The following is an 18,408-nucleotide window of genomic DNA, read 5'->3' as shown; positions in this document are numbered from 1 at the left end:
AAGAAATCACTAAAAGCCCCAAATTACCATGACAATCATGCCCATGATGAGTGCATGTAAACCTTTTGCCACAACTGTAGAGGAGGAAAATGCATATCGTTACCAAGCTTTACAAACTCTTAGATACTTGATGCTTTTTTTCAAAGCCCCTGCACACCATTTTGCCACACAGAAAAATCCAATACTGCAGTTATAGCCACTAAGCTGTTACTGAACAATCTGATTAGGGGCAGAGTTCAGCAAATGGTCACTTCCTCTCATATGTTTCTTTCTGCTTCCAATGAACTCTTTCTGTTAATGTCTGTCGTCAGGTGACTTGTGTGATTAACAACTTCCAGCAGCTGCAGCCTGGTATTCCTCCACCGCGGCCCCAACGCCCTGAGTCAATGCTGGGCATGCCAATGGTGACATTGCCCTCTGTGGAGAGTCCACTCGAAAAGTTAAGTGGCCATCAGGTAAGGGGCGGGGGTGGGTGTGAGGCACAACTGTGCACACAGAAGGGCTGAGATACGCACCCCTTGTCTCTTAACTGAATCTGTTACCCTCCTTTTGTCCCCCCCCCTCAAAAAAAGAGCAAATCCAAACATGCATGCTTCAAGCCCACCTGCACGCCCAGTCCTAACAAAACACCCAAGTGAATCCTTCAAATCTCGGTGCACGCGAGGCTTGTTGTAGCCTGATAAGAACGCAGGTGAGATTCATTCTAGTGGTGTGAAATGAGCCACGGTTATATTTCAGCCAGAGGATGGAACAAATTCTGGTGTGAATGTTTGCTTTGGAAAGAGGCGCTGCTTACTCCTGAACCACGCAGTGTTACAAATTTTCGAGTTATCAGGTTTTTTAAAGAGCCACTTGTGTCTTTGAGGTGAGTCAGCAGTTTGGCTGACACACTCCCAAGTGTTATTTACAATTTAGATATAATGCAGAGCCGCTGGCTGAAGGCAAACTATGTAGTCAGCAGAGGCTAAAAGAAAATAGTCTTAGCTATGGAAGCGATCCCCTCAAGTAATATCTTCTCTCCAAAAGAACTGCATTTTCTAAAGTGGTTTTCTCAGGGGTGAAGTATTTAGAAAAATATCTTGCGTCCTCTGTGGTCTCTCACCGTCGCTAACGCTCACCTGACTGCCTTCTTTTCCTCTGTCTCCCACCTTGCCTCTCTCCTTTCAATCTGCTCCCTTGTCCCTCACTCTCCTTCAGCATCTTACACTCTCCTCCTCCTCCCCACCTTACAACACCTACGTCCAACCATTCTAACCAGCTTTAAATATTTTTTGGCCAGCGTTGCCACCCTTCCCCCCCACCACTATCTCTGTCATCTGTTGCCTTATTTCTGTTTTTTGCTCTGTTGTACATCTGTTCTGTCCTCTCTCCCGCCCCTCATCCCTGTGCATTGCTCTTGATTATTCTTTTCTTCACTTTTCTCTCTCTTCCTCCGCCTCCTCTCTGCCCCGTCCTCTCTCTTTCTCACTCCTCTCTTTCCCCTGCAGACTCCGCGGGGATCTCCGTTCACCGAGATCACATGACCATCAGCCCTATCGGTTCCCCGCCACCCCCGATGTCCTCATACCGTCTCGCTCCATTTCCAGCGAAGTCTAGACCAGTCGGAGCAGCACGCGCCGCAGTGCGCCGCCCATCCGGCTGGGCGGTACGCAACGTTGCACCGCTCTTACTCCACGCAGGTCTAGACCCGCCTCCCAATACCTGATGTACAGCACACACATTTCCTGTTGCCCTCTCAAACCCTGGGGAACCGATAGGCAAACTCTTCAAAGACTTTCTCTTTGCTGGACACCCAGTAAAGTAAAACTCTGAACAATCAGTACAGAGTCAGGTACATCTCTTAATTTTTTTTTTTTTGCTTTTTTTTATTTTGAAAAATGTAATTAATTTTGTTTTTGTATGAACTCATTCACATGAACTGAATTCATCTGCAGTGGTTTAATCTGTTATGAGAAAAAAAAAATCAAACTGTGACCACTGAGAATGTCCACTGCTTCTTTTTCTCCAACTGTACGAATGAGCTTACACCTGTTTGAGGAAAGGATGCGAAAGGTGACGGTGAACTCCGGGGACACCGCTTTGATGTGCGCTGTCGAAAGGTTGCTGCCATGTTGGACCAAAGAAACCCGCTGAAGGAAATGTGTGCTGCTGAGATTTACCCATACAAAACATCCTTTTAGCAAGCCATATGCACACACAAACAAACACACTCACCCTCTTCTTATCTCATCCCATGCACACATACACACATACACACACACAAGCAACCGCACACACACTACAGTCGAGTAGCAGTGCCCTAGTCAGCTCCGCATGAGGTTTCCCTGGATCAAAGGATCCATTTCTTATCCTTCAGCAGAAGCACCAGACAAAAGCAAACAGGATGAAGGTACAGACATCTTCACTTGGCAATCAACTTTGTGTTTTCCCTCTCTCTCAGATGGTTGCAATTTTGCCAAAACCTAATGTGAAACAGAAACACATTGGATGAGACAAATCCAAGCTCCCGACTGCAGGTGGCACAACAGTGAGCCAAATAAAGTGCATCACATTCAGGAGCAAATATTTGTTTTGGATTTTTTTTTTCTCTCTTTTTTGGGTATTCTTTTGCGAAAAGGAGCCTTCATACAAAACACTGTCTGTGATGCCGACTGACTTTTTAAAAAAAATGTTTCTTTGATTCACCATCGCTCATCCTGAAGTGGGGGTCTCCTTTGCTATGGACTGGCTGCATCGTGTAATTACTGTGATTTATTTCTGAGATTTTATCAAGAGATTGATTTACCGGCGTGTGTATATATGGTGTGGTTGCCATAAGCGCTCCATGTGGCGTGACAGTTTTGCTGATTTTGATTTGCACACTCCCTCACAATCCACAGTTTTTGCTGTTATTTTCTTTTATTTTTGCATTCGCCTTTTTTTTCTTCCTTCCTCTACAAACACATATTTTATTTACAGCCTCTGTTTGGCTCTCTTCTCTGTGGCGTCCGCATCTAGGCTATTATGCCATCACTGTGCTGTGAAATGTTTCCCTCTGCTGGACGACACACACACAAACACACACACACACACACACACACACACACACACACACACACACACACACACACACACACACACACACACACACACACACACACACACACACACACACACACACAGAATAAAGACCTCATTTTACAGAGCACATGTAAGTAAATTCTAACATATTTGAAAGCACACACATGTACAAGCACACTTATACCCCCTACTTGTTACTGTACTCTCCTTGCCCTTGACCACTTTCTAACACTGAAACTGTAAGATATTGTACATAACTCTTTTTTTGTATTGAGAGTGTGATTTTTACACAAGCATCACCAACACTCTGCAAAGAGAATGGAGTAAAATCTTGTATTTGTTACGATGATGGAGAACTCGTGTGAACATGCTGAACCACTCTGAACCATCAGCTGGAAAGTACTCAGATGACTCACTTTTTGTTTCAAATGACTGTGTCTGCCCACTGGACTCAATAAGGCTGGATTGAAAAAGTCATTTTACTCTCAGTTCAGACACTGTGTGATCAAGTTTTACGAGGCCCTTTCACTTTCCTTTTCTCATGTTGTGGTCAAATCTACCAACACACAAATAAATTGCTAGGATAAGGCAAGTCCATCCATCCGTCCATCCAGTTTCTAAACTTCTTGTCTGTAACAGAGTTGGGGGGGCCGGAGCCTAGCCCAGCTGTCATAGGGTGAGAGGTGGGGTACATCCTGGACAGGTCAATAGTCTCTGGCAGGGCCACAAAATTAAAGCATGGATTTTTAAACAGCCTAAGAGGTGTTTTTTTTTCCTTCTTCTTCTTCTCACTATAGGGCATCATATACTGTGAGCATATCACATTGTAGTTAGCACTAGTGCGTTAGCTAACAGCTTTCACATTGAACTTAACAGATCGGGAGCTTTAATTTGATGAATGGTGTCAAATTAATCACGAATGGGAATATTTGCTATTTCAACTATTATCTGGCTTTTCAGCTGTTCTACTGTGCTCTACTGTGATCACCAGCCAGCTGTTGACTTTGACTGTCTGCTCTTACTGTCTACTCATGGTTCTGGCTGGACAGGTTTTTGCAGTTATTAGAAAGTAGCTACTGAAAGTACTGAAGTACTACTGAAAGTAGCTTCCTGCTCCAGCTGGGGGGGGGCTGATGAGTTTTAATCATCTAGCATAAAGTCAGGCTCATTCATGATACCAGCAGATCAGCAGAGCTTCATGCCATTCCACATTAGCTTATGGCTCAGCTGATCCTATTTATGCTTCCAGTTAACACATTTCATATAGGGTGTGTTATTTGAGTTGCTTTAGCCTGCCTACAGTTAATGCACTTCTGCAAGCTGCTTGCAACCCAACACCATCTTGAATCTGACTTAATCGTTGTCCTGTCTGTTGTCTGACAGAGCAGGGAGGTCCCAGAACAGAGCGATTACTGCAGATGAAAGTAACATCAATGGAAACAACAATCTTGATTTGACTGTAGTGATGTTCACTGAAATCATGTTAAAGCCTCAGGTTGTAAAATTAGAACAATAACCCAAAACATTCTTGAAAGGCTACATAGTACTGAGAGGAAGTAGAGCTGAGTGGTAATTTTCTGGTCGTGTATTGCTGTTGGTTCTCCTTTCCCATTTGTGCAGCGTAATTTGGATCATTTGTTAAATCTGCAGCATTGTTCTGTAACTCTAAAGAACAAAAATGGGCCTAGTTTCTGCTGATAGACCTGTCTTGTCAATATGTACCTCTCTGCCAAAGCATCAGCCACAAAACATTATTAAGTGATAATATGTCAGTGTTTATGGCTTATTTCTCTCAAACCATGTGACAACAAATAAAATCCTCCATCAGCATCCTCATTTTTATTTTTTGTTAAGTTTCCTTATGTAAGCTTCCCTCACACTCCATGTGGCTGTCTTAGTTAACATGTTGAAAATGACAACAGAAAGGAAATAAATTATCTTCTTTCTTTCTTTCTTTTTAATTTGTGCCCACTTTTTGAGCTCAAAATCTAGCACCCAATTGGTTTCTAGTTGTCATTACAGCTTCCACTTAACCAAGAGCATGTGGCATTTTGACCCTTATATATTTCCCTGGTGGATGCTAAGCTTTGTTATCATCAGCATCTTGTACTTGTGAGAGGTTTGGAGAAAAAAAAAATCAAAACTGACATTTTGGTGGCTCAGAGAGCCAGGGCTACTTATACCACATACTGTACCTGCAACTTTGTGAAGCTGAGTCAGACATGTGACCTTTGCTGCATGATGGCCCTTTGTTCCATGTTTTTCCTCATTTCTTTCCAGTCTTCAATGTCCCAGTGAAGCAGAAATGCCTTAAGATAACCCTGATGACAAAATGTAATGAAAGTCTTTTCTAAGCAGTGACTGGCTGGAATTCTGTTCGCAAGTGCAAGTTTGTCATTTGTCCAAAATCTCTGTAAATCCTCTGTGATCACAAATGCACAAATAAGATACAAGCAAACACAAAAAGGTAAACACACCCGCCACGAAGACACAAGATTCCCCTCTGGTTCAACTGTCATCGCCACGGCTTTACTTTCCTGTAAAGTCTTTGGTAACACATGTTTAAAATCAAACAACAACTGACGTGTGAATAAAAAGCACCAGTCTCCTTCAGATCTGCTACTCAGAGGCAGGACCACATTTCCTTTGATCCTGTTGCAGCAAACCTTCTGTTTTGTAAAGATTTGTGTGATGAGAACAATAAATGGGTATTGAAATAAAAGCTGTCTGTGTCAGTCTGCGCTGCTTGTTTTTGCTGTTGTACTCTCAGAGCAGTTGGCTGTGATTTTGTGTGTCAGTGTTTCTGTGAGCTGCTGTATTCATCTTGTGTGTGAACAGAATGCTTTGGGGGCCTTAAGGAAGGGAAACGGGGAGAAAAGGCTGGGGTGTGCCGAATGACGTAAAAAGCTGGGCTGAAAATCGGTGACAACAGGTCATCAGTCCGGTCCTTTAATCTGACCATTTTCAGAGGAATTTTTATTGTTTATTGTTTGTTTGTTTTTTTTTAAGCCACTTAACGCTGAACTATGAATCATTCAAGCATAGAAAAATGTAACTCAGGGGATGAATTTTAAATTGTGTCTTTAGGCACTTTGTTACTAGCAGCCTGTCACAAAAGCACATCATTTGTTCCCATTTCTTTAGTTGAATCCATGACAGGCATAAAAATTGTATTTTTGCACAAACAAATTGATTTCCAAAGAGCTATTAGCTTAAAACTTGGCATATCTCAGCGTGGTGTGCAGTGTGTCCATAAAAAAAAATCTGTGGAAAGTGGACAAATGGAGGACAAGAGAAGTGTCAGGCCTAAAAACCTGTCTGCAGCAGATGAACAGTATCTGAAAGTCATGTCATTAAGAAACAGGAGAAAAATCAAACAGTGACCTGATACAGAACTGAAAAGTGCATCTGGACCTTCAGCTGATCCATCTACTGTTCACTGAAGCCTCATCAGAAATGGTGAAAGGGCAGCAGGGAGAAAGGGCCGAGCTGTGCTAAACCACACAAGAACCGACCTGAAAATCAGTATCAGCAGGTCTTCTGGAGCGATGAATGCAAATGTGAACATTTTCATTGAAATTGTCATCTATACATACAGAGGAGCTCAGGAGAGAGATACAACCGTGAGTGTCTGCAGCCATCTGTAAAACACGGCAGTGGCTCTGTCATGGTTTCAGCCAGTGGTGTTGGACATCTTGTTAAAATCGATGGAATTCTGGATAGTTTCTCTGTCTTGATTGCAGTGATCGTAGCCCTTTCAGAAATCTGTCTGTCCTCATCTTGGTATTTACCTTTCCTATCTGAATTATGGAGCCAAAGTTAACAAAGGTTAAAAAAAGGAATGTTCAAAGGGATAAATTGATTTTTAAAAATTGTGTCAACTATGAGGAGCAGCACGGTGGTGCGGTGGTTAGCACTGCTGCCTCACAGCAGGAAGGTCCTGGGTTTGAATCCACCATCTGGCCTGGTCCTTCCTGTGTGGAGTTTGCATGTTCTCCCCGTGTCTTGCATGGTCTCTCTCCAGGTACTCTGGCTTCCTCCCACAGTCCCCACATAGTGGGGTTTGGTTATTGGGTTGTGGTGATTCTAAATTGCCCAAAAGGTGTGACTGTGACCTGTCCAGGGCGTACCCTGCCTCTCGCCCTGTGACAGCAGGGATAGGCTCCATCCCACCCGCAACCCTAAAAAGGATAAGTGGAAGAGAATGGATGGATGGATGTTAATGAGGTTTACTTACTAGATTATTATTCCCATTCCCTTCCACACATGGTCTGCATCTCCAGATGGATTTTGTTCTGACGTTCTTCTAAAAAGGAAAAGTGCCGCTACAACCAGAAAGAAAAAAGTTCCACATCCAACATCCTTCTTGACAGAAAGTAATTTACTGTATGTTGACTGTCAGGATCATCTGCAGAGAAACGTAACTGATCTATCATGAAGAATAATGTTACTGGATTGTTGTCTGTAGTTTTTATGCCTCAAAGGGTTTCTTGATAAATTCAAGAGGTTTTTCTGATGATGAAATGATAGATACTGTAGGAAGAAAAACAATGTGTGTTTGTAAGTATCTTTAGATTCTTCAGACTTCAGTTTTTTTTTTTTAAGTTTTTTTAATAAATTGAGAGAATTTTGAAAGGAAATTTTCTGAAATTTCTCTCTTTTTTTTAAAATATAAAATCTTTTTTTACCTAAAGTAACTTTTAACTAACTGCATCCAATCAGTCTGAGACGGGGTACTCTGTTTCTCTCTAAAATGTCTGTTACATTGTAAGATAAAGTAACAGTAAAGTAACACAAAGTCAACCTGAAAATTTTTGCTGTAGTTAGTTACTCTCCACCTTCATCTGTTCCATCATTCAAAGGAGCAGATTTGTGCTTATGCTTTATTATACTTTATTATGTGAACTCCACTGGAGCAGCTTTGCATGAGTCACAGTTCAAAATAACTCTTATCTCATGCCCTGATGCAGTCACACACTTCATCCACTATCTGCTGTTGGAGCTCATCTTCTCCATTAAGGCCACCTTCCCTTCAGTCTAGCTTTCTTCTGATTGGGCACCCCTCGTCACAGGGAGGAGGAGAAGCACATTAAGGCTGTCCACACTCTCACTGGGGTTACTTGCACATACATTAACCTCATTATTTGAAACCTTGTCCATTTTTATTATGAACACCCAGCACCATAACAGCACATGTATATATGACACGTAATAATGGAAAACATGTTTCTGGCATACATTAGCAATTTATCATCACATTAACAGAAGTAAAGTTGGCCACAAGGTGAAAATTGAGGCTGAAAAATACAGGCTTTTCTTCTTTTTTCTTCTTTTTTTTTTTTACGCATCAAGCTCCAAAAACTCTTCACACTCTTCCACTTGATAATGACATCATCAGGGGACATGCTGTTCCAACTGTTCTCACAGGCTGCGCCGCATGACTGCTGAACTGTCACGGTGAGTCTGCAAAGTTTTCTTTTAGGAGCTCACAACACTTAAAATATTAGAAAATAAAATGATATCATATATACAAATTCTCATTTAACATAAAGACACAATCGGTTTTAGTTGACGGGGCCTGCTCTATGACATGGCAGGCTCAGTACTGCCATCATGTGGGGGTAATGTTTTCCTTCCCACCGCATGCTTGAGACAGAGCTCAGTGTGGATGCTGATCAGTCGTGGAGGAACATGAAGGGAAGTTTTAAAAATTCAGCCCGTTGATTTTAGAGATCAGAGTTCTGTTTAAAGATAGTTTACCCAATTAGCTTTGGCATAATGTATGAATGAAAAGAAAGATGAAATTATGACGTGTGTGTCAGTTGTGCAGGGGAGGACAACATGAAAGAAAACCACATGGAGTTAAAAAATAATAAATAAAAAACAAAAGACGCCCATTCTCATTTTCTTTCTGCTCAATGTGAGGAACACCTGGTCACTCTCAAGAGATTATGCATTTGCAGGTTAAATCCACAAGATGGCATTGTACATCACACACATGTAAATGTTTGGGGAGGCAGTGCAGAAAGACAGCTCTAACAAAGCATTCATCTTCCAGACGTGGAGAGATATCTCAAGCTGTGTCGTGAAATGAAAGGAACAATCAAAGTTTCTAATGAGAAGATCTGCACCTGTGTACGCTAATGAGTTATAATGGCATCCATTTTCTTAATGTCACAGATAATGGTGAGAATTACTTATACATAAGTGTCTGCACGCCTGCCACTCTGCATGTGTGATCTGCAGAGCGAGTGCCTTTTTGACTGATTTTGGGAATTCGCGCCCATAAAACACGGAACACTATCCATGGAAAGCTGATCAAAGGAACCTTACAGTACAGCTGACACTAATTGCAGCCAGCTCAATTCTCCAGACTTTACAGAGATGCACCTGCAATTCCTTAAAAAAAAAAAAAAAAAAAAAAAAACAACCTCTGCCTGACTGAATGTAAACGACTACCAAAAATCCCAGTCAGAGAGGTTCAAAGGATGATGCTGTTTCCTTGGTGAAATCCCACCTGCAGCATCTTTCTACCTCTTTTCTTTTTTTTTTTCTTTTTTTTTTATGCCCATACAGGCCTCATTAGTGTGGGCAGCACAACTCCCTCTGTTAGTTTGCTGGGAATTTTAATTCCACTGTCTTCTCTGCATTCCTATCACAGGGGTTTTCTTGTAATTTTAGGTAATTTTAGTTTCAACCAGAAAGCTCTTTTGGGTTTGAAGGTAAACGTGATCAGGGTGACCAAATGTTTTAATACCAACTTAATACCAGAGCTGAGTGGTTTGCATGCTGGGGATGGGAGGGGGGTGCGGAGAAATACGACTACAGGATATGCAGTAAGCTATTTCTTAGAGAGAAATCATGTTTTGCTTTTGTGTAAGTGGGGAAGAAATAGACCGGAGCTGTTATTGTCCTCATTATTGTTTCCAAGGGTGCGGTGATTTATGCAGTTTTATATTTTGATCTCGATAGATGCAATCAATAGCTTTCAATTCAAAGATAAAGCCTTCAAACTGAACAGATAAATACATTAGTTATGCAAATACAGTTATGCAAACATGCATGACATGGCACAGCAAAGCTGTGTTCATCAGAAGGTGAAAACACAACTGATGTCTTTCCCTATTCAGTAAAACTGGACAGTCAAGTTGCATATGGGCAAATGTGGACCATTTGCCCAGGAGATGATATCAAGTGAAGGTTAATCAATATTTATTGAGTAATTTAGAAAATTTAAGTGACCCATCACTAAACCTTAAATGATCTCTATTTTTAGCCTGTCAGGCTTTGGATTTATCCACACGTGTGAGCAGTGTGCACAAGGCTGAGAGATCTTTCAGGAGTCTTTCTCTTTCCAAACAAACAAAGAAAAAATAAGCACTTGGCATGGCATCATCTAAAATATGGCAGCAAAAAATTTGATATCTTCTTTATATATTTGCTGCTCTGTAAGCTACTTATTACCTTGCGAGCAATGACACAAAAACAGTCATTTTGTTAAACACGCCTTTTCACGTGCTCTTTAACACAAGCCAATCACATGACAGCAACCTAATGCGTTTAGGTGTGCAGGCATGGTCAAGATGACCTGCTGAACTTCAACGTGAGCATCAAAATGGGGGAAGAAAGATGATTTAAGTGACTTTGAATGTGGCATGATTGTTGGTGTCAGACTGGCTGGTCTGAGTGTTTCAGAAACTGCTGATCTGCTGGGATTTTCGCACACAATCATCTCTGGGGTTCACAGAGAACAGTGTGAAAAAAAAGAGAAAATATCCAGTGAGCTGCAGCTCTCTGGGCTAAATCGCCTTGTTGTAAAATACCGGGGGTTAGAAAAGAATGGCCAGACTGCTTCAAACTGGTAGGAAGGCAACAGTAACTCAAACAATCTCTTGTTACAACCAAGGTATGCAGAAGAGCATCTCACAACACACTGAACCTCAAAACAGATGGGCTGCAGCAGCAGAAGACCACACCAGGTGCCACTCCTGCCAGCTGAGAACAGGAAAACTGAGGCTCCAGTTCACACAGGATCACCAAAATTGGTTCAGGCTGCTGGTGGAACAGGACCTGACCTTATAATAGAGGATAACATTTCACTGGTGAGAGGTGGTGTTCCAATCCTGTGCTGTGTTAAATTTCACCCCATAAAGCCATTTGTATCAGTTGTATACAATCTGACAATGTCTTCAGCTCAGTGAGTGATTATCTGGCACTGCAGGAAGTAACAGGCCATGAATGCCAGATCTAAAATGGCTGCCTTCATGTAACGAGTTGCTACCTGTAGTCGTCATTTCAATAAAGTTACGGTATGAATAGTCTTTATACATGGAAACGGCTTCAAATCAGAACAGGCTTAAAGTTCTTTTTCGGATTGTTCCACTGACAATTCGTTGTATTTCATGATGAAAGAGAAGCTTTCTAATTCAAAATGTCCAATGCAGTAAACAATATTTGGTTTTTTTTTGTTTTTTTAATAAACTTTTTATTATGCAGGTTTATGCAGCATTTTAAGCAGGATTGCCCCCCCCCCCCAAAAAAAACTGTAAACAGAATAATTTTACAACTCAGTAAAGAAATTAATCTGTTATTTTCACAACAATTATTTCAGTCCTGTGCTTTTATTTAGTTATTTATTTGAATTCATTTTAAGTGTCGCCGTAGAACCTGATTTGAATTCTCAGTCTTGTAGTTTTTATTACAGCAGAGCGAGCAGGCAGGCAGGCAGGCAGAGAAAAGGCACCGCAGAAAATCTATAACGAGCAGACAATGGGGCATTCCCACTCGAATCTCAAATTCCAGCCCACTCTGTGTTGTCTTCTATCTGCTGGGATACGGGACCTGTTTCTAAAAGCAGGTGCTGTAGGTTCGGGGCATCAGTTTCCCCTGACAGTTGGAGGTGAGGCGCAGTCAGCTGAGCCGCTCCACTGAGGAAGTTGCACATGTCATCATCGTGGTTAAGTGGAGGAGAGGAGGAGAGACAAGCCAGATGAGTCATGATGGAACAGAGGGAGATGTGGAAGGGAGGGGGGGGGCGAGAGAGAGTGAGTGTGTGTGTGTGTGTGTGTGTGTGTGTGTGTGTGTGTGTGTGTGTGTGTGTGTGTGTGTGGTGTTGGTATTGAATTTCTATAGAATATAAGCCACAGAGCAGGTGTAGAGAAACTTATTAAGTTCCTGCTTCTCAATCCTCAGCCTCTTCTTTTTTTATTTATACATGAAAAATAATGCACAGAGGTGCACACACTCGTGCTCCACATGCACACACATGCACACGCACACACACACACACACGCACATGCACATGCACACACATTCGCACACACGTGCACAGATACCAGATGTCAGCTCAATATTAATTTAGTTAAATTATAATTGTTCAGGCAGAACTACAGGCTGACACAATGAAATTACACATAACTGTGAGGTATTGATTTTGTGTTATGTGCAGAGGGTGTGAAATAAATTGAAAGTATTACTACAGCATCGAGCAAAGTGTGCAGAGCCGACAAGAACATAATGTATACACTTAAATCCTCCCTCTAACATGACTAGCAATTACAGATACCCAGTGAAAAGCAGGAAGATTCAATCAAGCAAAGTTGAGACTCATATCCAGTGGTGGAGTGGGGTTAATTAGTATACTTGGCTTTAACCAACCATGCAGGATGTTGAGGGGTTGAAGGATTATGTTTGTTTAGATACACGGGCACAGTGTCCGCAGATAATGTCTTCATTAAGTATTGATGCTGCTGCACACAGCACACAGATAAACCCTGTATCTCCTCCAGCGTACATGCAGCATTTCCTCCACCTCGACACCCTTCTCCCCTTCTTATTCCATCTCCCTCTGTCTCTCCTGCTTTATCTGAACATCTTAGAAAATGTGCAAACCCCCGACACGCACGCTCACGCGCACCCCTCCATAAGCCCCCATGGTTTTTCACACCTGCACTCCTTGTCCTCTTTCCTCTTTGCTCTGTCCTCTCCCCCTCCGCTTTTCTCTTCCCTCATCTCCGTCCTCCTTCTCATTCTCTTTCTTTCTGTTTCTTCTACTTGAATGTAAGCACAAGGTACACACTAGCCCCCTCTACCACCACCGCCTTCCCCCTTCACCCCATCTTCAACCCTCCCCCTGCCAACACACACACAGCCCTTCACTCCTTGCATTATCTTTCCCGGAAATTGCATTTCCAGCACAGCCAGGGCCCCATTATGAAGAGGGAGCGACATGCTGTAACCTTTTTAAAAAGCCATTAGTGATGCACCTGCCCCTCCCCCTCACCCCCCCCCCCCACCCCCCCCAATCTCTCACTCACAACAGCCACCCCTCTAGACCCTACCAGCCCTTGCAATTCATAAGTACCCCCACTGACCCACCCACCCCTCCTTCTCCCCTTGTTTCACCCTCCCTGACCCCTCCCCACCCTTATGGCAGCTTGTAATGTTATTAGACCGTTTCTACAGCCATTACTCGGCCAGCTCCCCACTCCCCAGCAGAACATGGAGCAGATGCAGAGGGAGCAGCACAGGGCAATGGGAGCAGCGATAAGTGTGCAGAGGGTCAGGAGGGTTTGTTGAGAGCGGAAGGATAGATGGGTGGATGGATAGATGGATGGATGGAAGGGTGGGCGGATAAGAAAATATATCAAATGAATATATGCAGGAGAAAAGACAGGAATGTGAACGAGAGACGTGATGGGAGTTCAATCGATAAGGGCAAACAACAGACTGTCTCTCCATCCCTCGTGTCTGCTCCCTCTTTCAGCCCCCTTATCTAAATACAAATAGTAACTGTACAACCAGACCTGGGTATCACACTCCGCATGCACAAATGTAAACAGACACAGAATAATCTACACACAGCAGCAATAGCAGCAACTCAATACACAGTCAGCAGTGAGCCTGTTGGAGGGGCTCTATTGTTGTTTCACTGTCATGTAGTGTTGTAGTTGTGGACCACACTGGCTGCATTATCGTCCTATTAGAATGCAGAGACGAGCCAAGGGGGGCAGTAAAGTGGGAGAGTGGAGTGCTATGGAGCAGTGGAGAGACTGAGGGAGAGAGAGAGAGAGAGAGAGAGAGAGAGAGAGAGAGAGAGAGAGAGAGGGCTGAGACAAGCCAGGCACACAGACAGACACTAAATCCAATTGCATGGGCAGGTTCCAGGAAGCGGATAGTGAGAGATAGGGGAGGAAAAGGAGGAGGAGGAGATGAAGGAAAAACTCTTTTTCTCCCCTTCTTCTTCTGTGCAGCACACATCAGAGTCTGCAAGCTCTAATGCAGCAGCTGTAGCTTAACTGTACTGTACAAGCCTACACAATACAGCTTCGGCACAGCTCAGCCCACTGACTGACTGTCAATGTGATGGAGGTGCTGCACTGTGCCGAGGCTTCGGAGGGAAACCCAGAGGACACAAATCCATAAAACAAGCCGCTGTGTATTTCATGCTTCTGTCCACTTCATAAAATCCCACTGTCACACAGGAAGATGCTCATTAAAGTAATTATTGGCAGGATGACGACGTTACGCGGGCTATTCTGCGAGCTGACTGCAGTGAATGTTTACAATATCTCAGAAGTCTATATATTCACGCTGTTAATGTGATGCTAATGCTTGGCAACATATCGATCAGAAGTGCATGAGATGCTGAAGAAGGTTTAAATGATGGCCAGAGCTGGCAGTAAGGTTTGTAATCCTCCTACACACAAGTCCCCTGGGTCCACTGGATGGTTAAAGGGCTTGATACACTTCACCACTGTAAGTCAGAGATGGAAGCCTCCTTCATGCTCATGCTTACTTTCTTTCTTTTTCTATCTATCTATCTATCTATCTATCTATCTATCTATCTATCTATCTATCTATCTATCTATCTATCTATCTATCTATCTATCTATCTATCTATCTATCTATCTATCTATCTATCTATCTATCTATCTATCTATCTATCTATCTATCTATCTATCTATCTATCTATCTATCTATCTATCTATCTATCCTTTCTTTCAGAATCAGAATCATTTATACCCACAACACTTCCTGCCTGCTAATGTTCCCTCAGGAGTTGATGGAGACCAAAATCTGAGCTAAATGGATGCTGGATGTTCAGACAGCGCTGGCCACCACCTCCCCTTTCACCTTTTCATGTTAGATTTTTTTGTTTCATACTCAACCTGTTGTGACATGTGTACGGCCGAATGCAACACCACCGACTCCCTGGAGAGAATTTAATAACAAGTAGTAACAACACTGAGCCTCCAACATTAGGAGACTTTCAATACAACCTCAAGTGTGGGTTTAAAAAGATGGATGCAGCCTCCTGGTCTGAAACGTTAAGCCAGTATGGACATGCCTTAAATCTGCAGCCTGATTTCTTCATTTATGAGATGAGTAAACATCTATAATCATTAATTAAAGTCTCAGTTGCAAGTTTTACTCTTTTTTTTTAATACAGTATGATGTTCATGTTGTAAATTATGATCCCATTTAGAGTACGCTAGACATAAAGCGTGATGTGCTTTATGGCATCCCTACGTTGTGATTAACAAGTCATTTCCATATCAGGGTATAATGTCTCTGGCTTCTAGAGGGATGTCCGCACAGGAAGTCATTCGCTTGTTGCACATCACATTTTAGCTGACCGTTGGTTGCTGGATGCAGACATTCCAGGTTCTGGTTGCCTAGGAAACTGTCTAATGTATATAGCACAGTCTATGCTTACAAACAAGGACAAAACACATCTTGGGCGGCTCCCAGAGATAGCTGAAATTTTCTAGACACAGGTAGCCACCTGAATTGCTGCTGGAAGTTAGATAATGGAGCATATAAGTGGGCTACCTTTAGACAGAACAATCAAGTTGTCCAGGTTTCATGCTAAGAACGAGACAAGCGGTCTGCGGTGTCTCAGTCATTCCTTTTATACTTGAAGTCTGCCTGAACGGCACGTGTGTGGCTGCTGCATCGTCACTTAAAGTCTGCGGATGAATACACACGATCACAAAAAAAAATCCTCATGCTCAACATGTGTTGACAAAATTTCTTATCTATTTGATTGAGATCTGGTGACTGTGGAGGCCATTTGAGTGCAGTGAACTCACTGTCATTTTCAAGAATCCAGTTTGAGATGATCTCAGCTTTGGGACATGGTGCGTTATCCTGCTAGAAGCAGCCATCAGAAGGTGGGTCACTGTGGCCAGAAAGGGATGGACACAGTCAGGAGCAATATTGAGGTAGGCTGTGGGGTTTAAACAATGCTCAGTTGGTGCTGAAGGGCCCGAAATGTGCCGAGAACTGCTCAGCCTCTGTTTCCTGTTCTTAGCTGACAGGAGTGGCACCTGCTGTAGGCCATCTGCTTCAAGGTTCAGCATGTTGTGCATTCAGAGATGCTCTTCTGCATACCTCGGTTGTAACAAGTGGTTATTTGAGTTACTGTGCCTTCCTATCAGCTTGAAGCAGTCTGGCATTTCTACTCTGACCTCTGACATCATCAAGGCATATTTTCTCCTTTTCAGACCATTCTCTGTAAACCCTAGAGATGGTTGTGTGCGAAAATCCCAGCAGATCAGCAGTTTATGAAATACTCAGACCAACACATCTGGCACCAACAACCATCCCACCTTCAAAGTCACTTAAAACATCTTTCTTCCCCCATTCTGATGCTCAGTTTGAACTTCAGCATAGATAGATAGATAGATAGATAGATAGATAGATAGATAGATAGATAGATAGATAGATAGATAGATAGATAGATAGATAGATAGATAGATAGATAGATAGATAGATAGATAGATAGATAGATAGATAGATAGATAGATAGATAGATAGATAGATAGATAGATAGATAGATAGATAGATAGATAGATAGATAGATAGATAGATAGATAGATAGATAGATAGATCTGTACTGCTCTCTAACTACACATCCAGCAATACAATGGCATCCTCAGGGGTCTTTATTCTGCTCTTTTCTGTAAAACAAGAATGGATGGAGCCTGTGTAGTCAGTGGCCCTGAGGCTATGGAGTGAACTGCTTCAGGCTAGCTAAGTCACTTTCTATTTTCAAATATTTTCTTTAAAATGCACGATACAACTTGAATAAATTTTGTTTTTCTGCATGTCTATTACATTATTTTACTTCAATATATTATATCCATTCTATCTATCCATACGCTTGCCTTTTCCTCTTTTTCTTTTGCTCTTTCTCCACCTAACCCCATCAGCCCAGTCCTCTCTTCTCTTTCTTCCTTTCTCTCCAGACACTGACACCAAATCCCACAACAGACGCCTTGCTGATCGATACCATGACATCATCAGGCGTGGACATCATCAGTGGGCTGTGGGCGAGGTGCTGACCTGAGTGCACACACACGCACACATCCTCACACATACAGCAGGACCTGAGGGACTGAGCCATGCTGAGCTTCCTTACATCTCAACCCATATAGCCCCTCCCTGCTTTCCAACGCCACAGTGCTGCTGCTGCTGTAGTAAATCTGACTGATGACAGGCCCAGGACCTTTTTCACACACACGTAAACACATGGACACACAGCAAGCTAATAGACAATAAGGACATTCCCCTTGAGTGAGCTGTTGAGAGGAGGCAAGACTGACGAGTGTAAGCGCGGGCAAGACAAAGCACTTTGAGACTGCAGCTGTCACATGTACACTTTTTCACCCTATTAATCAGGGTAAATGAAAAACAAGCGTATCATAAACCCAGCTGTGGGCAGTCCAATAGCAAAACCCTTTCATCTCCAGCCCGACTGACTGAAAGAGTGATGGATTGATTGACAGGCCTGGTTATTGTAAGACTAGGCCTGGGCAATAAATGTACATGCATTTTTACATTGGGCCTACTCGTCTGAAGCTGTCACCAGCTTTACAAGCGGCTGATGGATTCCATTCTGAAGGTGGACAGCCAGGATCAAAGAGCAGAGGAGGAGTCAATATCCATAAAACTGAAAACACCTCCCAGTCTCCTTAAGACAGCTGCAAATGGGAAAATCGGTCAGTGTTTATAGGTGAGGGGTTTGGCAGTGCACGCCAGCCTTCAGACAGACAGACTGACACAGATAGACAAGGAAGGGGGAGGCCTGGACAGAGATAGCCAGCAACCACTTTTTTCCTTTTAGCAGATCGAAACATCTGTAAAATGTTATAAAGATCAGTTCATTTGTGAGGACTGTAGGTTGCCTCTGGCGTTCTGAGCTGTGTGGAAGCTTGGCTTGTCATCTATCTGAAGGATAAGGGCTTCAGCCTTAGAACAATCTAGCCTGACATCCAAGACTCCTATAACAACATTTAAAGTGGTACAGCTTTGAATGACACAGCGAATGACAGCGCAAAATAT

General features: G+C 42.8%; 1 protein-coding gene across 5 annotated transcripts in view; it reads left to right on the top strand.

The window, feature by feature from the left end:
* Positions 1-1,741, top strand: part of plppr2a (phospholipid phosphatase related 2a) — a 61,054-nt gene extending 59,313 nt beyond the window's left edge. For 2 of the 5 annotated variants that reach the window (XM_030735575.1, XM_030735579.1), the window contains 2 exons: positions 312-439; positions 1,488-1,741. In XM_030735575.1, the coding sequence (XP_030591435.1) occupies positions 312-439; positions 1,488-1,596 (237 nt within the window). In that variant the 3' untranslated portion in view covers positions 1,597-1,741. Of the gene's footprint in view, positions 1-311; positions 456-1,197 lie in introns of all 5 variants that reach the window. The other 3 variants (XM_030735578.1, XM_030735577.1, XM_030735576.1) reach the window with 3 other exon arrangements.
* Positions 1,742-18,408: the final 16,667 nt, after the last annotated feature.

Source organism: Archocentrus centrarchus, chromosome 8, assembly GCF_007364275.1.
Source record: "Archocentrus centrarchus isolate MPI-CPG fArcCen1 chromosome 8, fArcCen1, whole genome shotgun sequence".
In the NCBI taxonomy this organism is placed as follows: Eukaryota; Metazoa; Chordata; class Actinopteri; order Cichliformes; family Cichlidae; genus Archocentrus; species Archocentrus centrarchus.
This window is presented reverse-complemented; position numbering and strand designations above follow the sequence as displayed.